Below are 25401 nucleotides of genomic sequence, written 5' to 3'. Positions count from 1 at the left end.
ATCAGTCTAACCCCTCTTCGATTATTTTTGCATGAGCACTTTCAGAATTATACGTAGAATCAGTTACATTATTGTAGCCTGTTTGGCTATGAATATGTGTTGGAAGAACAAATCTGTATAATTTTCGAGAGGAACCTGATCGGACGCATGTGAATCGTAGACGACACAAAGGAAAGATGGATTTATCGGAGGACGACATTGTTTACTTTAGCAATGATTAAAAACAAGATATAAACACACAGGAAAACCAAAAGGAACCTTCTTCCATTGGCATGGAGCTAAAGCCACACAACAATTACTTTCTTCAATTCATCTCACCATCCTCAGTTTCTCAACCTTGTCATTTTTTTTATACAATTATGAATTAATCAAGGCTGTGGCTAGCCGCCAATAGTGTCAGCCAACCTAAGACGCCAAACTAGTCAAGATCAAGCATTCTAAATGCATAAATCACAACGAAAACCTGACAACAAAACATTCCCAGAAAGTTAACCATAGAAGCTGCATAAGCTGTACATGCTATCTAACTAGCTTCTCTATTTGATTAAACGATCTGTTAAGCATTTACCAACAGAAAAAGAAAAAGATTACCTACGCCAAAGAAATACGCACGCAGCTTGCTCATCTAATGGCAATACTTTCGGCATCAAATTTGCTTTTATTTATTCCACAACACTCATTAGGCAGAGATAAACACATTTGGGATTGTTTTTTCGGCAGATTCACCTAGAATTAACTAGGCACGCTTCAGCAAGACCACCATAACAACCATAACTGCTAGTCCCATGAATGCAGATGCTACAACTGACTTTGTATTCCCTCCATCTGCTTCAGTCTCAGCTGCAGGGGGTTCGAAAATGTTCTGGATGAATGACGACAAATCACTGACCCACTTCTCCACTGTCAGCTTGATTTTCTGCACAAAACCACCGAGCATATCTTCCAAGCAGTCAGATTTCTCTGATTCGTCTTCAAGCTTCTTGTGTGAAACTGGATAGGTATCTGCCGCATATTCTTCCATGTAACGATTATAGTTCTTGTTGGCCATAAATTGCTTGACCGCAGAATTTTCCATCATAGCATTCCAGATATTCGGGTCACTTGCAATTGAAGCAACAACATTCTGGGGGCATGAAACCAAGAAAATCAATTAAGTCCGCTAACAAATTATACAAAGCCATCCATCTTTACATTTTAAGAAGAAAAGTCACACGCCAGATTTCATGTTCAAAGAAACTGGATCCCGGAACGGGCAATGGTTGAAATCAATTACCTGAGCTTCAGAACTTCGACTCAGCATTTCAAATGCATGAAGAGCATGTTTCGGCACCGAAGTCCTAGTAAGAAGTAGGGATTCCATCTCCTCAGGTTCAGGGTTTGTGATGAGAGACAGTCCAGCCACATTATCAGCAGCAGACACTTCCCCAAAATCAGTAGATTTGGGTGAAGAAAGATATACCCTAAAAGTTCATGTACAGTACGCGTGATAGAACAAACGTTAGTCTATAGATTATACATATAGATCAATAGGTGCCTTGTAACGGTCCAACCGATCACGCTTATACAAGGGGAAAACTTTGGACCTCCCAAAATACGGAATCACAAATACAAGCAAATGTTCAACGAAGACATCTACGGATCAATCGAAGTCATGTGGATAACCAGAAATTGTTAATTCCATTCAAAAACCAATAAACTCAAAAAATCTATTTTCTTCGCACCGAAACCATTCCCGTAATTAATTTCTTCCACATTTGACCAAAATAAAGTACATAATTTCTTCACCCATTCATATACAACAACAAAATCGGCTTCAACATTTCAATAATTTCATTTATCCCAAATGAAAAATTCCCAAAAACTAGAAAAGAACAATCTCAAACATTCTCTTTCTATTTTGCAATTTGTACTTCAAACAAAGCAATTCCACAAGAAATGTAAATTTCCAATAATTGCAGAAAAGTAAATTTTCATAATTTTGCAGTTTTCTCTCTTATTTTCTCGTTAACCAAACAGAGCATAACACAAGCTACACAAAATAGAATGGAAATTCATTGGAAAATATAAACAATAAATAACACAATTAAATTAATTTATCATTTTCATTTGTGGAGAAATTATACTTATCGAGGGCGTCTTTCAATTCAGCGGTGGCCTCTTTGGCCTCCTTGAAGCTCGGCGCAGCGTCGAAGACAACCCTCGGCATCGGCTCGCCACCCGACATCACCAGATCATCTTCTCCGGCGCCGACCACCTGCCAGTCGCCAGCGTCCCACGCAAGCTTCTCGATCGCCGCCACTTCAGCTCCGCCGTTATTCTGAGCCGTGAGGGTCGCTGCCACGGGAATTGAGGCCTTGCGGACCGAATGGCCAGTCGGCGAAGAAACGCCCGGCGCGCCGCGGAGCATGCCACCGTGGACAACGCCGCCGATCCCGGCAACCTTTGCTACCGACCTCACGACTCCGCCACCTCCCATAATTTTTTACGGCTGTGAGAGTGGTAAAACCCTAGAAAGTACAAACCTTGAAACCTCTCGCGCTTTCTTACTCTCTCGCCGATTGATGTTTGTCGGAGGATAATCGGATTTATACGAATTTGTGGAGGGGAGAGAGTGTGTGGAGAGAGAGAGAGAGAGAGAGAGAGAGAAAGAAAAGGATTATTTATTTATTTTCTTTTTTTGTGAGAAATTGAGTGGAAACGTAATCTGCGAGGGAATTTCCGTATTACCCCGACACAGGCACTGTCATCTTTAATGATCGCTGTTGGGTTGCCACGTGGATTATTAATATTACAGAATAATGCTATTTATATTATGTTTTTATACCATATTATGTGGCATCTAATGTGGACATCCACATCATTTGAAAAATTTACAAAACGCAATGAAATGAAGGAGGAAGAACTTCTCGTATACCACAAACATCATTTAATTAATTAGTTTTTCTTAATTATTAGTTTATTAAATAGTGAACTAAATTTAAAAAATATGATTAATTCAAATGATGTAACTGTTCACATCAAATGCCACCTAAAAATGTATGAAAATGTGGTACAAAAATATGGTATGAATAGCACTACTCTTATTTTCGTTCACTTGTTTTTGGTTGCTGTTCTTTTAAAATATCTTCGATTTTTTTATAGGAATTGTTATTGGTACTTCAAAATTCTCATTCTACACTTCAAGCTTTCTATATTTAGAAAGAAAAATACACTTGTGAGGATGGTAGAATGAGATTTTTGAAGTTCCAATAACACTTATTTATTTATTTATTTAAAACCCGATATTTTCAATTTATCCAACTTTTTAAGGTTTTATGTTTAATTTTAAAAATAATTTAGACCAAGAACTAGAAATTAAAAAAACAGAGGTCGTAATTACGCGAATAGTCAAATGAGAAAAGAAAGAAAGTAAAATTTTATCATGTTTTGATGTACGGTATGCATTCAATATTAAAGGTAATGTTTTTATTTGGTCAAAAAGTTCAAGAAATTCAACTGTCTAAAACTCTGGTGTACACTAGTGACACAACGATTTGGTGCATGGTAGAAAATTTTGTAGATAAATTATTTTTTCTTAGTTAGAATTTTTACTTAACTTCTTTTAATTAGATATAAAATAGGTAAGATTTATTGTGTGACATGCAAGAAAGAGGTTTAAATAGAATTATCTTGATTTCTCTAATTTAGCATTATCATTATTCATTTAAGTGTGCAAGATTCAAAATTTAGATCATTTTACATTCAAGTTTATTGGAGAGATTTATCTATAAGTTTAAGCTCTCTTTAGGGTTTTCTGTATAAAAGGTTTTTACATAGAAGTATGAACATTAGGTTTTTTTCATTCCGATTTTCATTCATTTTCTATATATATTGGTATTCAAAATGCAGCGTCCTACTCACATGGTTCAAAGAAATTATGGTTAATCGATTTTAATTCAACGATGGAGGAGAAAGTACAATAAAAAAAAAAGTTAAATTACCACTCATTTGTGGATTAAGATCGAACGTTGAGTGACCATAATTTGCTTAGATCATAAAATTTATACGTATTTTAAACTTCTCCATTTCGAATTCAACGGTTCGAGGCCATCACCATTGAGGCCTATCCCCATTGCCCATTGTGCTTTTCTTTGAATTGCTACTCATTTACCCGCTCTGGGATTTGCCTGTGTTGAAAAGGATTTGATTTTATCTCCCAAAAAATCAAAACACCAACGTTTTAAATCAAAATAAACTTACATGAGCTAAAACAACTAGGAAAATGAGGCCCATCCCAAAGAATCCATAGCCAATGAAACACTCCAAACTAAAACTATTTCGGTAGTTGCTAGCCAGAGACATGTGGCTTGTATTTTATGGGGATTAAGGTTCTATCGGATGTTTGTTCTTTTGGGCCTACTGCTTTTGATGTCTTCTTGTATTCGTTTGATGCTGGTGCCCCTATCGGGCCTATCTCACCTTACCATATTTGTGGATTTCACGTCTGCGGTGGTGAGTTGTGTAGTTCATGGGTCACATTTGACCCATCCTTTGATCGCTTGATGATGACGTTGGTTGCTGGTCCTGGGAAGATGCTACAACGCCATTCTCTCCAGATCTCCTGTCCAGGCTTCAATCCCCCCTTTGGTGTTCAAGCTTTTGGCGACGACAGTACTAGAGAGATAGCAGAAGTTGATGGGGCTTCTTTGTGTTTCGGCTTTTTCTGCTGCGGGCTCCAATTTCTGTATTGGGCTCTAACTTTTGCTTGTATAGAGGGTCCATTCTTATGTTTTGTGCTTACTTTTGCATTTGGGTCATTCCTCTATTTTGTGCTTTTTTTTTGCATTTGGACCTCCTTTTCTATAATATTGCTTCGTTGGTAATGAATTTAGCTTTTCAAAAAGAGAGAAAAAAAAAAAACAAATTCAAAACTCTTGTCGCAGACCTTGTCAAGTTGGCTAAAATAGTATACTTTACCTTCCATATTCAATTTTAAATTTTGAGGTTTGGTCTACCTAGCAAACATGCACGCCTTCAAGTTTAGATTTCAAAACCATTATCATTTTTTTAATAACAATACTTGAGTACTGACCGGTCAGTACCCAATAAATTAACCTTGTTATGTGGCACAACAAGAAAACAACACATGTCTTTCTTTAACTCACAAAATATATAACTTGTCGGGAATATTTTTGCTCACCACATGTATCATCATTAGATAAGTTTTAATTTTGAGATCTATGTAATTGATAGACACAAATCCCCAACATTCTGCTTTCACTCTATCGAAAGTGAAACTGGTGTTTTCTGCCATACGTAGTAAGAAGCTAGAGAGCATTACCACAACTTTTGTTGCTATGGTATTTCACTTGAAACAAAGCTAAACCAACAACAAGAACCCAACCCCAAACCAAAATTGAAAACCAAAATCGCAGAAAACGAGTTTATGAATTGGATTTTTTGTTTTAGATCAAAATTGAACAGGAATGTATGTTGCTGAATATGTTGATGAAGGAGTTATTAGTGACAAGTAAGACCATCTCCAAAAAAGATGTCAAATTGTTGACCCTAAAAACTACAAAGCCTACGTGCCGCACAGGGCAAGTAACTAATGAGCTAACTACATCCTTCAGTTGATGCGGGGTGTGCTAACTTGTCGGCCGAGCTCGGCCAAAGAGTATAATTTGTTGATGTTACGTTGAACGCGCTACTAACTTCTTGATCTTGCAACTGCGACCGAGGAAGGAACACGTCTAGACCTTTGGGTTCTCGAGCCTGAAGACAAGGCTACTAGTTCTGCGAAGTTCACGAATCGTTGTCGCCGAGTTCGGTCACAGTGATTATATTCGTAAGAGTATAAGCACGTTAAATTAGCTCCAAACTATACAGACACATGTACTCAAAACAGATGTACGTCTTGATGGTAAATGTGGTTTGACCGTCAAAATGCCGAACTCTGAAACTCACTTGTGAGTATCCAATCATAAAATCACTCAACGTTCAATGTGCCGAATGTAGTAACTTGTAACACCTTACTTCGCCGAGAAGGCTAATAAGATGACCTCTGCCAATAAGGATTTGGAAACCCTTCTCGACCGAGACTTGGATAGGTAACTAGTCGCCCTCGACGCAGTGTTGTTTATCCAAACTGCTGATTCTACGGCAACAATGCTGTTTATCCAAACTGAAGATGTTCGCCGGTTGCCTTCATAGTGCTATTTATCCAAACTGAAGGTGTGTTGGAGGAAAAAGAAAATAAAAAATCTCAAGATGTTTGAGAGGTTTGCGCATGGCAATTTGTGTATTGAATTGAAGTGAGCTTTTAATCGTCTTATAGAGACCTGCATGCCTAAGTCGTGAAAACCAATCCCAATTGCACTGTGACTCAGAGTCTTTATTGGTGCTGCTGACCACGCACTTATCCCATGCATAATCACAATAATAAATGAAGCTCTGAAAACTTTATCTTATATGCACATAAGTCCACGCCTTATCACATCAATCAAAGCTTGATCCCATCTTTGCCATCATAACCTTCCAATACAATCCTCTTCAAAGATTCAATCCTAATCGCGTCACCATCGTTCAAAATCCACGTGTACCTTTGTAGCCACCTGATACAATCCTACTTTATCTCCTCATCTTGTATGCAATCCTGCCTTTTCCTGGATGTGATACTGCATGCAACTTCATTAATCCCTTTTAATTAAAATACTTGGCATCCTGCCACATACTCGGTGGCTATGATTCTTCCATGTTGGTTGAACTCCTCCGTGCTTGAATTATTGGAAGATAATCTTCAATATAATTAAAAATTCCAATACGAGAATCCCGAACAGACCCGTGGAAGAAGAAAAGTCATTGATTTCGATCTGCACTTTGGGTACAAAGTTGATCACATTCCAATGTCTAGAATTCTTCATAATCATCTGACGGTCTCGATTGCTTGGGTCAAAAATATAAATTTGGGTTCAAACAATCATATTGAATGATAATTATTATAATAAAAACCATAATATTATTCTTCAATAATAACAAAATTATCTTCACTTTTCTTCCGACTATTAAGAGCTATGCTCACTTAACGGCCTTGATTGCACGGGCCGATTGTGACATCCCACATCGCCCAAATGAGTGATCCTTATATGTATATTCCCATCTCTACCTAGCATGAGGCCTTTTGGGAGCTCACTGGCTTCAGGTTCCATGGGAACTCCGAAGTTAAGCGAGTAGCGCGCGAGAGCATTCCCAGGATGGGTGACCCATCGGGAAGTTCTCGTGTGAGTTCCCAGAAACAAAACCGTGAGGGTGTGCTGGGTCCCAAAACGGACAATATCGTGCTACGGTGGAATTGGGCCCACGAAGTGGTCCCGTCCGGGCAGGGATGTGACAATTTGGTATCAGAGCCTAACCCTGACCGTGGTGTGCCGACGTGGACGTCGGGCCCCTAAAGGGGGTGGATTGTGACATCCCACATCGCCTAGATGAGTGATTCTTATATGTATATTCTCATATCTACCTAGCATGAGACATTTTGGGAGCTCATTGGCTTCGGGTTCCATGGGAACTCCGAAGTTAAGCGAGTAACGCGCAAGAGCATTTCCAGGATGGGTGACCCATCGGGAAGTTCTTGTGTGAGTTCCCAAAAATAAAACCGTGAGGGCGTGGTCGGGGCCCAAAGCGGACAATATCGTGCTACGGTGGAGTCGAGCCCGGGAAGTGGTCCCGCCCAGGCCGGGATGTGACATTGATGGTGTAAATTTGGATCCAAACACAAATCTTAAGTGAAATATCATGCAATCAAATTTAAAAGTAGAAATAAGCTCCAACTGATATGTCAATCTTATGTAGATTGACATATGAAATTTTTGTTGTGATCAATTTTGAAATATGAGAAAAGGTGTTGTCAATTAATTTTTTTTAATTATTTAATTGTATGGTCCTATTAATGCACCAATCATAAATCTTGAAAATTTAATTTAATTGATTTCTTTTTAAAAATAGATCTTATAAATATCATTTATAATATATATATATATATATATATATATATATATATATGAGTTGGAGAAAGAAAAAATTTGATATTACCACGTCAGCCATTAAATATATATGTACATGTATCTTTGAAATCTCCATTAAAAATGCTCTAAAGCGTCAGATTAAAAGAGGAGATGGGCATGGGTTGGTGGGGTAGACGAAGAACCACGGTAGGATATGTCATGGCAGTTTGGAAGGGAAGGAAGAAGAAACATGGTGTTTGGTTATAGGTTCAAAAATAGTGGTGGATGTTTGGTTAGCAAGATATAGTTTGATATTATAGGTGTTAAAGTTTTAGTGGCCTCATGAGATTGTCAACAAATTGGATAGTTCGTTGAGTACCCAAATATTAATTTCCTTAAAGCTATTACAAGATTAGATGTTAGATTAAGGAGTTAACAGAGTTTGAACTCACGCCGTAGTGTAAGGGCAGTACTTATCTTCATCATTGTAGTAGAGGGCCATTTGCAAAGCTACTACTAGATGAAATTGTGTGTGTAAATATAAAAATTTAAAAAAAAAAATTGTTATTATCATTCCAAAATTCTCATTCCACTCTCTTAGCAAATGTGTTTTTCCTTCTAATTATAGAAAACTTGAAATGCAAAATGAGATTTTTGAGTGTCAATAACAATTCCAGAAAAAAAAAATAGTTTGAGAGAAATGAGGGAGAGAGTGTGTGTGGGGTTTTTTTTTTTTTAATTACTATTTTTAATTAGTGATACTATGATGACATATAAGTGACGATTAAAAATAGTAAAACTTGATTTATATACATTACTGCCTAATATTTTATTTTGTGATAAAAGATCAAATTGTCATTTCACCACGTGATGTGGAGAAATAGGTGTTAATAAATAGTTAAGATTTAACATTAGGAAGAGAGTAATGCTAGGTAGAACAACTTTGTAGACACATTTTTAAATTATGTGATATATTATCAATAGTAAATAAACACATTATTCAATATTTAAGAATCCAATAATTAACAACTACGTCATATGATTTAAATTGATGGTCTTCCTAGTATTACACAAAAAAGGTGATGCTAACAATACTATCAACTTAAACTATATTTTATTGACTCATGATAAGACGATTGATGATTGAATTATTTCTTTTATAATTTAAAGAAGAAATTCAATTATCAACCATCATATTATAAAGTTTGCAAAATAAAATTCAGATAAATAATCTATCTACCATCGACTCTATCATTAATAAAAACAAAAAAGCAAAAAAACAGAAGAGTATAATTAGCCTCTATAATTTTGAACCAGGAGTAGGATGTAGATTGACAGTTTCTAAGTGGCTCACTTACTGCCAAGCAGATGAAGAGTCGGCAGATTCGGCGCAGAGAATAGTTTAATAGAAATACTATTTATAAAGGGAAGTGTTATTGGTACTTTACAAATCTTGTTCTACACATTTTATAAGTGTATTTTTCTTTCTAAATATAGAAAGTTTAGAATGTAAAATAAAAATTTTAAAGTGCCAATCCTTTACAAAAACAAAAATTCTTTCCTCGCCAAATCAAACATGAAAATATAATATAATTTAGCCGAAGGGAATAAATGAATTTGATCTTTTGCTTCGCTTAATCAAACAGATTATACGAATTAGAATGAGGATCTTCTCCGGATCCTCTTTATTAGAATTTCGGGAATCCTTAATTGTATTCGTTCATAATACATCGTACGGTTATAAATTATTTTAAATACTTTTATTTAAAATTAAATATGAATTGTATCTGATGAAAACTAACCGCACGATTTACAATGAACGGACACGATTTGAGAATTTCTAGAATCCTTATAAAGAATCCTTATAAAGAGGATCCAGAGAGGATCCTCATTCGACGAATTAGATAACAAGCCTATTTAAATTATATTTTATAAACCATATGACATAATTATTGTTGATTCCGTGACGTAGTTATTTTCTATTGGTAATACATCACATAATTTAAAAACTTGGGCTACCCTCACTTAATACTACGGTGTAATAATATCCCTCTTCACTTGTAAGTGAGATATATTAGAATCAATTCTTGCAAAAAGCTATTTGAACTACATCATTACTAGACTATTGTGATGTTTATCCCACTTTTTTAAAAAAAAAAACTTGGTCACCGTATTTCTCCAAACAAAAAAGTTAGAAGATTAATGAGAACCGTTAATCTGATTCAAGGAGTTCACATCTTTACAATCTCCTTCCTCAAAACCCTCTAATAATATCAACCTGGACCTAGTTACACTTAGTGCTAATTAAAATATTAAATTGCATTAACATAGAAGTAGAAGACGACATAGTTGGAAACAAGTTGGTATCTCTACTCTCCCTATCTGAGACCCCAAAAGCCTTTCTCCCTCCTCACATGATTCTTCAGCACACCTGCAAACAGTCACATGAAAATTGTTAGGCGCTCAAGAATCAAGACCACCATTTTACACGCAAACTTTAAAAGTATGTAATATTTATAGCAGACGTGAGTTTGGTTAGTAGATCGTGATAGTATTTATGTTGTATATACTTGCTTAAAAACTCCTTCTTTTTTTTCTTTTGAATAAACGATATTATTTACATTAAAGAGGAAATGGTGAGTGTAACTTCACAATAAAACTAGTAATAATGTAATTCAAGTTTACCTTTAACAAAAATTAAATCTGAAATCAAAAAATACTATTGAACATTAATACTAAGCGGTCACTTAAAAATATCTATAAATCTTAGTATTTTAGACTATCGGTTGTGTGTGTATATTAATTAGCACACTTATAATATGAAATGCTAGCTAGCTAGCTAGAAGCCTAATCAATTCCCTCAAAAGATCAACCAACAACAAAAGTTTGTTTCTTTTGTTTTTATACAGGAAATTTCTACCAATATTATCATTTTTTAATTGTTAACAGGGAAATTTTGATACATCATGTGTAGGAACAGAAAATAAGGGCAAAGAAAAAATATCTCTTTTAAGGAATAAAACAAACAAAGAACAACAAATAAAAAAACAAGTCTTTCCAACATATGAAACACTAACATGCACAATATTTATCATCAGAAATGAGACATGACAGATTAAAATCCTAAAAAAAAAAAAAAAAAGGAACCCAGAAACCAACATCAATAGAAAGTGCAACACATGTTACAGATTAACTGCACAAACAGAACTTAAAAAACATAATTAAATGAAAAAAAAAATTAGAAATGAATTAAGATCAGTAATTTCTACACACCCTACTCTTCACCCCCAGAAACTTTTGTATATATCCGTTGTTTGATTGAATAAATAAAAGGAGAATCAATACAAAAATAAGTAGGGTTGTGTGAAAATCATTTTCCGTGAATTGATTACCTGATGGTTTACAGTCAGGGGGATCTTCAAAGAGTGATAGAGAAAGCTGTTTGTGAGCAACCCCAATGTCAAAGAGAATGAGACCTGATCTTGGATCATCAACAATGATGTCTTTGACCGGCAGCCAAAGAAAGAGCTCCTCCTGAGACAAACCCTCGACCCCAATGAGGCTTCCATAGCTGAGATTTGCCCTCAGAACACTCTCAAAGAAAACCCTGTTCTCATATTTTGTGAGGCATGGGGCATCAAGGAAGACCTGGAGCTCCCCGTTGTCTGAGAGAGTGTAGGACTTGACCTCCTTTGGGAGGAGGCCAGGTGGAAGCCCCTGGGAGATAAGGAGTTCATGGATGTTGGTGGAGGAGAGAGAGAAGGGTAGAGAGAGAAAGAGGAGAAAGGTCCATGGAAAGACTGTGAGGAAGAAGAAGGAGAACCGGGTGTTAAACAGGGACATGGTGATGGTTTGGATGGAAAATGCCTAGAGAGAGACAGAGAGAGTGTGTGTGTGGATTTTAAGGGATGATGGTATGTATTTGGGAGAGTTGGAAAGTCGAAAGACTGTTTATTAAAGGAGGACTGGTGTCTGAATTTACTATTTTGCCCTAGATTGGTGATTGTTTTGAGGTGGAGGTGGGGGCGGGGGCAATGAGCTTAATTATCTTGTACTGTAGCACCTAATTATGGAGTTAGCTTAATCATTCGCTGTCTTGCTTGCTCTTGTACTAAATTGTTTCTTAAAGTTGTATCTAGTATGTCTACATTCTACACCATAATATATTATATTACATTTTCTTGTCACCTACTAATCATGTATTCCATCTCAGTCTTAGTTGTAGTTTTTTACTTCAACCTTAATTAATGTTTAATTATCTGTAAGCTTTTGTAGGAGCAACTTAACTGAGGTACATCTTTGAAACTTGTTATGAAGTTCTTGCCTTCATTTTTCTTTGTTGGCAAGCGAGTCTTAAGCAATGGTGTCGTCCGAATGACTGAGGAAGAAAGTTAAGATGGAGAAATTCGAGTGAATTCGAATAATATTGGTGAACTGAGTTTGAAATAGAAAGGATAAAAAGACAAAAATGATTGTTTATTTCAAGTCAAAGATGAGATTTATAGCCGCGTAGCACCCTGCCTTGCCCAATAGTTGGGTAACAAAAATCCAACACCAATAACGGGATTTTTTTTCAAGGCCGAGTGGGGAGTTGTCCACCCTTGCCATTGAATGGGTCTGCTCTTGTTAATTCACTTTGGTTGATATATCGCCGTCTAGTTATGTTGTTCGAAATATGGTCTTTTTGTTTTGTTGGCGAAAAAAATTAAAGAACAAAGTATTTTCAAGTTACAAACAGAATCTAATATAGTTGAACAAAGTTATAAAAGAAATTACAACGGAAAGAGGCAAGTAGCAGTGCTCTCAAGATTAAAGAGACTATATAACGTGTGATACCTAGATTTGTAACAACACCCATAATAAAGTTAGCTTCACGAAATACCTAATTTCACATCGTATAATAAAACTTTAGGAATACTATCATTTTGAACCAAATGATTCGTACTTAACTATTTTTTCTTTATAAAATCCAACTAAAAACTAAAAAGTGCCAAAATAAAAGACAAATGTGGCGGTCTGTACAGTCTTCATGACCTAATAATCATGTATGAGCATTATTGTTCTTATTAAATTTGCTAAGTATCGTTTAAATACAAGAAAATGTAGCATAAAAGGTGTGTAGGTGGTCCAAACAGCTCAGCCAACGGACCTCCTGCTGGCCATTTCGTCATAAAAATTGACAACACAGTATGACTATATATTATTTCATTAACTATTAATTAAAAAAATTAGAGCCTTAGTCTTTAGATTATGACTTAATTGGAGTTTCGATCTTTATATTTGTCACACTTTTATAATTTTTGTCCTTTAAATTTTTTTATTTTAGACAAAAGTTCTAATAATATTATACAAAAGGATTGTTAATACACATCGTGACAAATACTTAATTCAATAAATAAAGCTCTAATTAGATCAAAATTTAGAAATTAATACTCCAATTTTCTCAATTAATTAACAAGTAACTCAAGGTAACAAGAGATTTTTTAATATGTCTGAAACACGGTCCGGTAGACGAAGTGTCATAACACAATTGGTTGAAGAAAAAAAAAATTCAAGTCACCAAACTTGTATTATGACACTTAATGTACCAGACTGTGCTCCTCGCACATTGAAAAATTTCTCCAAAGTGACAGTATTTTGACATTAGAGTCCATTTGCGTTTGCAGAGAGTCCATATAAAGTCAATTTTCATGCCAACATCATAAAATATTATGCAAAAACATCAGGTGATAGAGAGCCCATAGAGCACTTCCACTTTTGAGAGAGTCCTCGTAGTATTTCTCTTTCTACATTGGGCAGTTTTACCGAAATGCTGTTGGGGCTCTTTTAAATGTGGGACTCTCTGTTACCTCATATTTTTGCATAATGTTTTATAATGTTGGCATGGTAATTCACGAAAAAAACTGTAAGGTGGCAGAGAGAGTACACGAAGAAACTCATTGAACAGAGACTTCCGAATTTAAACGCAGGTATATTAATCAAACTTAGACCGTGTACATATTTCCATCCAAAAATAATTGAAGGAGTTCTACTATTAGCGTGTAAGGGTATTTCAGACATCCTACAATCCCATAAGAACAAATTGAGTGTACATTAATTAACCAGATAGTAACGGCTCCATCTGTGCAGTGGAAAAGTCAGAATCCAGGAAGTCCCTCACATGAATTCTGCAACCGGAGAAGGGATGGTAACTAATAAGTGCAGAACTTGCTGCATACCCTTTTCTTTTCCTTTACTGTTAAATTCGTGTTGATCTACGGAAGAAGAAAAAAAACACTTGTATAGGGAATTTCATTTGATGTCATGTGGCTAGTGTTCCAAATATCGCTAGGTGGTATGTGATAAACATCATTCATTTGAAACATAATACGTGTCTTCTGAACTTTTAATTCATTTATAAATTGAATTATATAATACTTACTATGTTTTAACTCAAGATTTTTACGTGCTGCACGACAGTAAATTACCACTCAAGTTTTTTTTTCTGCAAGAAGAAAATTCAAATTCTATCAAAAAAACAATTACAATATAAGAACTAGCGGAACTCCTTATATTTCTAATGCAGAATTTATAATCTCAACAATTTATCGTAATTTTTACATGTGGATTAGATAAAAAAAGAGAGATGAAGTTTGGAGGAAGATTTTCTCCCCCTCCAAATTTCTCTTCTATTTTCTCTCCTCCTTGTAGACATCGAAATTTCAGTAAAATAAATATTAACCAATGTATTAAAATTACAACATTTATTTACTTCACCAACCTCACACACTTACTTCACCTACAACATCCACTTACTTCACCTACAACCTCCACTCACTTCACCTACAACCTCTACTCACTTCACCAAAAAAATGAATGGTGATGATTCACTCTCAAAGCCTATAAATAGGCTTCTCCATCAAGAGGAATAGAGGGGGGACCAAAACCTTGAAGCCTTAAAGTTCTAAAGCTCTCAAGAAAATCCCGAAGGATCAAGAAAACACTATTCGTTCTTCGTCAAATCCTCCTTCAAGATCAAGCCCCAACGGCCCTTGAAGAACTCTCACCAACTCAAGATCAAGCCCCGACGGCCCCTTGAAGAAAGTGTTCATCATTCATCATCCGTTCATCCTAAGATCAAGCCCCAACGGCCCTTTGGATCAACAACCTCAACAAACCCATACACCCATTCTTCAAGATCAAGCCCAACGCCCCTTGAAGATCCGTTCATCAACTGTTCCGCTAGTCCTTTGACAGAGTAAATGCAGGGGCGCAAGCAAAAGTATCTCATATCATCAAGGGCGAAAGCAAAGGTATCAAATTCAACTCCAGATAAAAAGAGTTAAGTTCAGACCTTCGGGGGAGACCAAAAGAATCCTCCAGCCTAGTTCAAGATTAAGCCTGTGGAAAATCAACGATTGGAGGAAACCAGAAAATCTTCCAGTCGAACTCAAGATCAAGCCTCGATGGCCCTTGAAGAAATCACAAGTCCGATTCAAAATCAAGTGTTCACCACCCTTAAATCAAATTCAACTCCAGATAAAAGGAGTAAGTTCAGACCTTCGGGGGAGACCAAAAGAATCCTCCAGCCCAGTTCAAGATTAAGCCTATGGAAAATCAACGATTGGAGGAAACCAGAAAATCTTCCAGTCGAACTCAAGATCAAGCCTCGATGGCCTTTGAAGAAATTTCCAGCCCAATTCAAGATCAAGCCTCGACGACCCTTGGGTTGACATCTACATTAAGGGACTTCAAAACGCATCTTCTACACGTGACAAGCACATGTCTACGACGCGGCTTGAAGTGGGGGCATTTGTAGACATCGAAATTTGAGTAAAAAAAATGTTAACCAATGTATTAAAATTACAACATTTATTTACTTCACCAACCTCACACACTTACTTCACCTACAACATCCACTTACTTCACCTACAACCTCCACTCACTTCACCTACAACCTCCACTCACTTCACCAAAAAAATGAATGGTGGTGATTCACTCTCAAAGCCTATAAATAGGCTTCTCCATCAAGAGGAATAGAGGGGGGGGACCAAAACCTTGAAGCCTTAAAGTTCTAAAGCTCTCAAGAAAATCCCGAAGGATCAAGAAAGCACTCTTCGTTCTTCGTCAAATCATCCTTCAAGATCAAGCCCCAACGGCCCTTGAAGAACTCCCACCAATTCAAGATCAAGCCCCGACGGCTTCTTGAAGAAAGTGTTCATCATTCATCATCCGTTCATCCTAAGATCAAGCCCCAACGGCCCTTTGGATCAACAACCTCAACAAACCCATACACCCAGTCTTCAAGATCAAGCCCAACGCCCCTTGAAGATCCGTTCATCAACTCTTTATTCTTAGATCAAGCCCCGACGGCCCTTTGGATCAACAACTCATCCACAAACCTACACCCTACGAAGATAGAATCAGAGGACCAAATTTGAGAGAAATCGTAACCCCAAAATCATTAAACACAAAAATATTATTTTGTACACATATTCTTGTTTCTTGTTTCAGGAATTTTTCGTGTTCACACTCCTAATCTCTCTTTTTTTTTTTTTTTTTTTCTTTCTTACTTAAACGATTACGATTAAATCACGTCAATATTTTATATGATATTTTTATAGAAACAATAAGATAAAAAACATAATATGAAAAGAATGAAAGAAAGGGAATGAAAATAGTTCGATAGAGAATTATACTCTATAAAGATTTCATATTGTCTATTTTGCCACTGAAGACTCGCACGGTGAAAGAAGAAGCCTGCGTTGAACAATGAACAAAAAATTTCTACGAGGCAATGATTAAAAGTTACCTGGTAAATGCTCCCCCAGGCCCCACACTAGGAAAATATCCTGTCAGTGATCGTCTGTTGTGTTGCCAATGAATAAAATTTAGTGTGAGTATTGCGCGCAAGTGTTTGCTTGCAGGTCCCATGCATGACATGCGCGTCACTTCTTCTATGAATCGGATTGGGTTAAAAGCCTATGTAGTACGAGTTTTATGCAAAATATACTGTTAAAATTATCTATTAAATCTTTGTATGTAAGATTTAATCGACAAATTTTCATATTATTTTTATTCTCGGTCATTCAATTTTTATATTACTTAGTGCTGTACAATTTAAGTCACTCCAAAATATGAGTAACTGTGTTTTACAAGGGGCATATAAGAGTAGATCTTGATTTAATCAAGGTGATTATAGTAGTGTGTTTTTTATGCATTTAAGTTCGAGTCTTCCTATCATAATTTAATAAATTTAGTACAAAATATTATTTGTATACTAACATAGGCTATGTCAATACTTTGATAATCATATGTAGTTTTATTTTTATTTTATTAAAGGATCAACAGAGGGTGGCTTCGTCATGACAATCCTTTCTTTCAAGGCTAAAGAGACTTACAAAGGCATTTTATCCTTCTTTTGACCACTATCGTTTGATTCACCAACGTCAATTAGGAGTCGAATTCAAAACATGTTATGTACAATACGAATTTAAAATTCATTCTCAATCATTAAACTACCCTGTGGTGGTTGATAATCGTATATAGTTGACGAGTCCTTTTATGGAACTCTATTAAATCAACCCCATGTGAACAAATTGATTCAGGAAAGTTGAAAGTTTATCATCTTCTCTTTTTTTAAGGAAATCTAAAGCTAACTTTTTGAACTCATAAGTTAAATCAGTATTCATCTGGAACGCCCTTTGTGTAGTCAAGAGGTCAAAGCTATTAAAATTGTGTTGCAATGCAAAGAAATTTAATAGCCACAAAGACATTAGAAGTTGGAGTTTCACCACAGAATCAATTAACCGAATTAAAGAGATAAATATAATTTTTTTAATAATAAGTTCATGAAAGATTTCTTAATTCTCCGATATAGAACGTTTATTAACTTCACTAAATATGTACCTCGACAAAATTATGCGAGCCCTCAACTCTACAAGGACTAGGACCAATTCTTCCTCCTCCCTTGAATATTGGATGGAAGTAAGTCCGCAAGGAACATATATCAACTCTTCCAACTCAACAAGCATTTGGACGCCCCTTGGATACTTGTCTTCGTTTGACAAAAATACAACCATGTAACCCTACCTGGGTCAATTCATCCACCACAACCATCATAAAGTTTCACCTTTCAACAACTTTTATATCTGTTTTCATGGAATGGAGATTTCATGTTGAGTGATTTTCAACTGTAGATTGCTTGTTAATTAGCCCTTAGGTCCCGGTGCCTCGATGGTGCCCTAGTGGAAAAATTCTGTTGTGCGGCTCACGTATACGCAACACACTCGCAAGGATGTGGAAGCAGTATAGCAGCCGCATTAAAGAATTTCTCCCTTTAGTTGATTTATTTGGCAAAATTTTTTAGTATGCATCATTAGAAGTCGTTAAATTCTTCGATGTACATCTAGGGGTACCACTCCTTACCTACACCGAAATATAGTACGATTTTTATAATTTGACCAACTTTATCCTTGTTTTCTTTACATTAGATTTAAACTTACAAATAAAAACATTTCCAAGAGAGTACGCGAATTTGACTTCTTTAAATACAAGTTTGTTGCAGTTGAAGACTAAAGTTTTTTACTTGACAATTTTACAGTTCAACAAACTCTACAACTCTTAGTGTTTTATTATTTTCCACCATTCAACTTTCTTTTTTAGTATTTCATTATTCAATAATTGGAAAAAATTGAGAAAGACAACTTCTAATAATTGGCAAAAAATATGTTTGCTTACTGGGATAGCAAGTCTTCAGGGGATAAGGAAGTGGTATAAACCTCATAATAGCCTAATAATAATGAAGTCAAATTTGATTTTAAAGATAATTGAATCTAAGACTTCTCACTTATCAATAAAAATGAATATTACTAAATTATAATATTAAGTAGTAATCCCACGTGACACTTCAAATTTAGCAAAAAACGACCGCGGACTCATGGACTCAAAAGAGGTTTGTTGGTAGGACCTACAGGCCTTGCCTTTAAGTTTTCATCATTTGCATGCCTGGAGGACCGGACCCTCTCAGCTTTGTCCACCCAAGGAATCCACCATCACATACTCCTTCACAGATATCACAGGTTTGAACGTTTGTGTTGTGAATTTCTGATGGCATCTTAGCCTATCAGAAATACGTTCCTTTTGCTTTCACTGCGTTGTCTTTTCACGGTGAAGATCTTTCTTCTTTTCACAAACCAATCAACGTTTTAAACAAAAATTGTTTTGTAGTTGCCCTTTTAACTTATTTTCCTCCTTTTTATTCACTTGCAATAAGTTGGTTTTTGGCGAATTTCGATGCTCGAGCTTTCTCTGTTTGTATATTACTGCACCCAATTTCCAATATCAGAGTCGGTAGAAGTGAATATATGGTCACACGTTCTTTGATTTGATGTTAGAAGTAAATACAATTAGATGTACTTTTAATGTTTTAATCTCAACTTTTGATATCAAATCAAAAAATGAATGATCATATATCTTTGTTCATCAGGTGACCAAGAGAACGGATTGCTTCAATGCATCCGTAGACCCTAGCTATTCTAAGATAAGGCAAAAGCCACGAGCATGTACTTCAAAGTTAACACCTTTTTCCACTGCAAGCAGATATTAACTTGTGACATTCTTTTTGGTCAAATATTAGCTTTTAGTTGCATACACAAATATTGCGCGCAATGAGAATCGAGTTTTGAATATAATTTACATGTAGCAACGCGATCGAATAATGGTTTTCTTCGCAGTTGCTCGATGCTAGCTAGCTATCTTGAAGAAGCACGAGCTCGATGAACATGAACTATACAGAAGGTAGAAAAGACAGTCTCAGTTGAAGAAATCATGCTCCTGTGAAGTACCAAGTGAAGATAGGGGTGGAGTTCCCGCCACGGAAGAATCAATACACATGACTACCATGGACACAAGTTTAAGCACCTCATACAATAGCGGTATGAGCATTTGGTGCTAAGCGCCCAGATGCACAAGAACACCCACAAGGATAAGGAAAGATAAAGGGAGATGAGCTTCGTAACCAGAAGAGTTAAATCGAAGAAATCAGAAAAGACAATGCAAGATCAGAAAATAGAATCATAAGACTAAATCAAACATCCGTACAACTAAACTCAACTATATAGCTGAACTCAAATTCTTAGTGTTGATGCAAAAACAATATCACAAAGGTCATCCTGGACCTACCGAATAATTCACAAATACTGATGTCTTTGATAACAAGCTCATATGACACCATTCCTTATCCAAGCAGACGACAAGAAGACTTCACCAGAAAAATCTAAGCACAGATACGTGCACCCCTGGATGAGTTCCTCCATTGGACAACCTTCACTAATAGTTTCATAAAGTACCATTTGCTTTTGCAGTCCCACGTTCATTAACTGTGGAGTAATGGAAATTGTAGTTAAAAACAACTTGAAAAGAACAAAACAAATGATTGGATAAATGGCATTCTGGTATACTGATTACCTCATCCAGATCCTGATTCTGATGGAGTTGCTTCTTGTTTTGGTTTTCTTCGTTCAGGAGGAGGTCCATCTCTTCGTCTTTCATATCTTCTGCTCTCAAATTTTGATTCTCTTCGTTTCTTTGGTTGATAAACGGGGTAGTTTCCAGGAATTATCTCTCCATTAACATATTTATCACCTATAAATAACCCCCAAGATGAAATCATTATACTGATTCGTAAGCGGTAAAACAAACCCTTTGTTGCAACAAAACATACCTCCATAATCCTTGTTTTTAACATCTATATATGAATCTGGCAACACCCAGAGAACACCAGGCAATCCTGCATCAGGATGAACCAAGTTAGCTCTACAAATTCACTGTTACACGAGAAAATCGCACAAAGATGCACCCAACTACGATGCCTACCCTTGAATTTTTCAGATGTTTCTTCAGATACAGTGCATTGGAATCCAGTGTAGGTGGTGGTGCTAAAAGCATACATGTTCTTCTTCGCTTCTTCCATGCTGTAACATAAAGAACCACGGGAGGTTGTGAGATTAATAACCAAGCGACTCTCACTAAGTACTTAACCTAGCAGCATACTGAAACCCAGAGGTTCAGGTTAAGTTAAACAATCTTAAATTAACTAATCCAGCAGAGCCTTAACCATCATCAACCAAAACTAACTTGAGATGATTCAATGCCATTGTCCCACACCGCCAATCTTTTAGCCTACGATGATGAGATTTACAATACGAGAACGAACTTGATTTCGTAAATAAAAATGTATCAGCAGTTAAATCAAAATTAAAAGATAGATAACTATCTAGAGTATACAACAAATTACAAAGACTACATCCAAAATAAAGAGAATCTCTTGCTCAATGCTAAGTAATGAACCAATACTACAATTTCCAAGCCTCACTGCATTACTTAGTAATTATTTAACAATTATTTTCGAGTTCTTTATTAATACCAACAGATTAAGAACCTAATCACCTACATAAACATTTCATTTCCTTGCAACTATTGAACAAATTTACAAAGCATACTTCATTCAACTTGTTATTTGGGACTTAAAATTCTATTTACGCACAATCTGAACTTATCTCCGCACACGAAAATCCAACAACTACTCCCAGTCGAAATAAAACAATCCAGAAAGCCTTATACTTGTCCCTATTTCACTAAATTTTTTACCACAGATATAAATTTACCCCCAAAGCAAACAGAACCCAGAACCCAGAACCCATTTTCCTTTAAAACAATAAAAAACTGTTTAAATCATAGAAATTGAAGGACAATTAGAGGGTGAAGAAGTACCTTCCAAGAACAGAAGCGAGAGTGTTGAGGTAGGTCTCAATCATTTGCTCCCTAGTTGGGGCAGGGTCCTTAGGGAACTCCATGACTATAAGCCAGTGGTTATAGTCACAGCCCGGTAACATAATCGTCTCTCGCTGCTCATTGCTGCTGCTTCTCCTCGACGAGTAATCACTGTCGTTCACAGCTTGAACGCGCAGCTTAGAGGGAACGGAGCGAGTCAAAGGCCGAGTCTCCGAGTTGAATCGGAGCGTAGCGAAATAGGGTTGGGGAGGAGGAGGGAAAATGGCAGGTCTTGGGGTTAGTATTAGGGCTTTGGATGAGAGAAAGAGGCTCGGCGCCATTGCCATTTTCGTAGTTCGCAGCAAAGGGACGGAGAGTTAGCGTAGATAAGGAGAGAGAAAGGGGGATATATTCAGGTTTTATTTGAATACTATTTCATTTTTTGGGCTGGGCCATGGAAATTGGGCTTTTTGGATCTGTAAGGCCCATCATAATTTTTGAAGAGCAAGGAAAATAGATTTTGCTTGAAAAAAATTCTTTATTCTTTAATAAAGTAATGTTTTGTTTACCGTCAAATTTTGTCTTTGGATGCAAGCGGTTGATTGTACTGGTAGATAAAAGATTTATCTTTAATCCGATGTGTTTCAGGTTCAAATCTATGGGAAGAAGGCATTGTCGAAAGATTAGGAAAAATTGTTTTTGGCGTCTACAAAATGGTAATAGAACAAGTGAGTTTTTAGTGTACATATCATATGGTTTGTCAAATAAAATTTTGTTTCTGCACACCATGTTCCTCTGACGATTCACTTATTATATTACCATTCCCTGGACACCCAAAATAATTTTTCTGATATTTCCACAATGCTCTCGTTTTACTTGATAAAATTTAACTTTCTTTGTACATCACCTTCTTGAAAATTCTTTCATGCTATGGAGCATTAAATTTCAGGCTACGAGCATTAGATGACTCAGATTGGTATGAATTATTATTTTTATTGTGATCTTGTGAATCCAGACCATCCAATACTCGTCTACGTAGCATGAAAGTTGAACCTCATCTTCTTTATCCAACTATAGGTATTGTCTCATTTGAAACAAACCCTAGTTATCTCGCCTACCTCAAAACCACGCAAGCACAGGCTCGTCTCTACACAAGTAACGCATATGTCGGAATAAGAAACAAAGGATAAGACGAAGATTATATATGTTGAGAAGTGTTTAAAGCTATAAGATTAAAATTGAAGGTGAGTTTGAGAAACTTAGTACAAATTTTTCGTCTCTTAATTTAAATAAATTTGTAGCATAAACAAATATCATTGTAATAAATAAAAAATGTTTGAGTTCTAATTTGACCAAAAATAAGCACAAATCTAGTTAAAAATTGGAAGGGAAGTGATTTTAACACGCCATTTTTAGCTTCTCACGCTCTTAATTTATGAACGAGGTTAAAGATGGTGTTGGAAAATGACTACCCAAATGACCCAAAATATATGCTATTGTGTTTGACATTATATACCAATGTTCCAATCTAGTTGTGTTATATTGCCACAATAATGAGCTTGTTGACTGAGGATGTGAAGAAATGTCGCACATAGGAAGTTTACCAAACTTTGCATGTACTTATAAAGTGTGGACTATTCTCTATTTTGCCAATTAGTTATTTAGTAGAATCTCAACTTTCTTCATTGACTATCTTAATCCATAAACACAAAATAAATGCATTAGATAAATTCATTGTTTTTTCTATCAAAAAAAAAAAAATTGCTATATTTGAAAATTTTGAAGGATTGATTCTTGATCAATCATAATTCTAAATACTATCCCACTTTACCGCACTACGAGAAATTAATGACTTCTTAATACGCAAGGAAATTATTATTGACACTCTAAAAATCTCATTTTGCACTCCAAACTTTCTATAATTAGTAAGAAAATTACACTTGTAAGGAGTGTAGAATGAGATTTTTGGAGTGTTAATAATAGTTCTCATACACAAAACCTCTTTGCAAACATGGGCTAAGGAAATTAGTTAAGGGAATGTGCCCACATCCTAGTCCAACTCTTTATACGTCAATGCAAGATCCCTTTACGAAGACCTTAAATAAAAGCATCAACATGTATATAGAATTACAGTAGATGATGCAAACAAACATGCATCAATATAATGACTAGAAGTAGTAGACTGCAAGTATAGTTACCTGCAGATGAAGACATGGCTGGCAAATGGGAGGAGATCTTCTAATCTCATCACTCGGTATGTTCTATGCTTTATGCATACGGTTTAGCACAATGGGAAGAAGGATGTGTGTGAGAACAGGGACACCTCTGTTTATATGTTTAAGGTTTTTTTCGATCTAGCCTATTACAAGAAGGAGATACTAACCAAATCATTTAAGATCACTTGAGTATCAAGTAAGTTGATATGCAAGTTACTTGAGAGCTAAGCGACTTTAACGGTAATCCATTAACATTCAGAACAAGATTTTACACCTTCTGCCATCAATATGAGATTCATTTTCAATATCATTACTACAGTCGGATGATAGTGCAAGCATTCTAAGCTAACCACAACACCCAAAAGGTCAAAACTGAAGATAAGAATTGAGAAGAATAATTAACCGCATCATTATTCAGGTCTAACTCGTTCAATCGTGTCTTGCATGATTAGTTATATATCCACTAATTTATGTAATACATAATTAATTCTTAATAATTTATCTTTGAAGACGCAACTGTTTGCGTGACCAACTGCAACTAGTAGTTTTTAGAGGTGTTTCATAGTAGGAAGCAACCTCCAAGTTCGTGTCGCCATTCCTACTAGTCAAATTATATATCTGCAATAGTTTTTAGTGTACTTGATCTTCGTCAGCATTATCTGTTAACTTGTTTATACATTTTATGTATTACAGTTTTAAAGACGTAACCATTGACACATGAACTGTAGTTTATTTTAGCATATTCTTTTGATGGCGGTTGGAAGACATTGACATTAATGATCTTAACAGCCTAACACAACGCTAAACAACAATAATTAGCCCAATAATTGAACGCTGAAATAGTTTATTCATATCTTATGTCGAAGATGAATAAATTACATTTCGCCATTGAAGAGTTTTTTCGTCAATGAAAAAAAATATAAAATGTCCATTTCAAGACATTTTAAGCCATCTCCAACCAAGGGTTGGTTAAAGGGCTCGTTTTAGCCATCTGACCCTTTAAGATATTAATATTTTAATGAACAATATAGGGCTATATTTACCTCCGTCTCCAACCAAGGGCCAAAGGACCATAGGGCTCGTTTGAGTCCTGTCACAAAAAACTGTCTCCAACTGAGAGTCAAAGGACCATAGGGCCAAACTTAATTTATTATTTAAATTTAAAAGCTACAACAACTTAAATTTAAAAACTACAACTTATATTTAAAAACTACAACGGTAATTAGCCCAAAAAACCAAAAAAATTAGAACTTAAATTTAATGAACGGTTTAGGTATTTATAGGAAAAAAAAATAGAATTTTTAAGAATTAAAAAAAAAAGGCCCAAAAAACCAAAAAAAAAACAAAAAAAAAAAAATTTGAATACAACGGCTAGTCAGCTAGCCGTTGGATTCAAATTTTTTTATAAGCATCCCTGTCGGTTATAACTGACAAGATTTTTTGAATTTATG

The 25401-nt window shown here is 35.7% G+C and overlaps 3 protein-coding genes across 4 annotated transcripts; all 3 read right to left on the bottom strand.

The window, feature by feature from the left end:
* Positions 1–244: 244 nt before the first annotated feature.
* On the bottom strand, positions 245–2688 carry LOC137742259 (uncharacterized). 2 transcript variants are annotated; one of them, XR_011069377.1, is made up of 4 exons: positions 2124–2688; positions 1274–1460; positions 592–1123; positions 245–463 (listed from the first exon to the last, which is right to left on the bottom strand). XR_011069377.1 is itself a non-coding variant. In XM_068482077.1 (3 exons), the coding sequence occupies exons 1-3, from the start codon at positions 2474–2476 to the stop codon at positions 737–739; spliced, it is 927 nt and encodes a 308-aa protein (XP_068338178.1). In that variant the 5' UTR covers positions 2477–2688; the 3' UTR covers positions 245–736. The 2 variants fall into 2 exon arrangements, 1 of the variants encoding a protein (XP_068338178.1); XM_068482077.1 differs by having other exon boundaries at positions 245–1123.
* A 7467-nt stretch (positions 2689–10155) lies between these two features.
* On the bottom strand, positions 10156–11893 carry LOC137743501 (uncharacterized). Its single transcript, XM_068483404.1, has 2 exons — positions 11375–11893; positions 10156–10413 (listed from the first exon to the last, which is right to left on the bottom strand). Exons 1-2 carry the CDS (start codon positions 11823–11825, stop codon positions 10361–10363), a joined length of 504 nt encoding a protein of 167 aa, XP_068339505.1. The 5' UTR covers positions 11826–11893; the 3' UTR covers positions 10156–10360.
* Positions 11894–20023: 8130 nt separating this feature from the next.
* LOC137742492 (multiple organellar RNA editing factor 9, chloroplastic-like) lies at positions 20024–22110 on the bottom strand. The gene is made up of 5 exons (XM_068482374.1): positions 21735–22110; positions 20838–20935; positions 20686–20751; positions 20430–20606; positions 20024–20341 (listed from the first exon to the last, which is right to left on the bottom strand). Exons 1-4 carry the CDS (start codon positions 22079–22081, stop codon positions 20431–20433), a joined length of 687 nt encoding a protein of 228 aa, XP_068338475.1. The 5' UTR covers positions 22082–22110; the 3' UTR covers positions 20024–20341; position 20430.
* Between the last annotated feature and the right edge of the window lie 3291 nt (positions 22111–25401).

This window comes from Pyrus communis, chromosome 8 (genome assembly GCF_963583255.1).
Source record: "Pyrus communis chromosome 8, drPyrComm1.1, whole genome shotgun sequence".
Lineage (NCBI taxonomy): Eukaryota > Viridiplantae > Streptophyta > Magnoliopsida > Rosales > Rosaceae > Pyrus > Pyrus communis.
This window is presented reverse-complemented; position numbering and strand designations above follow the sequence as displayed.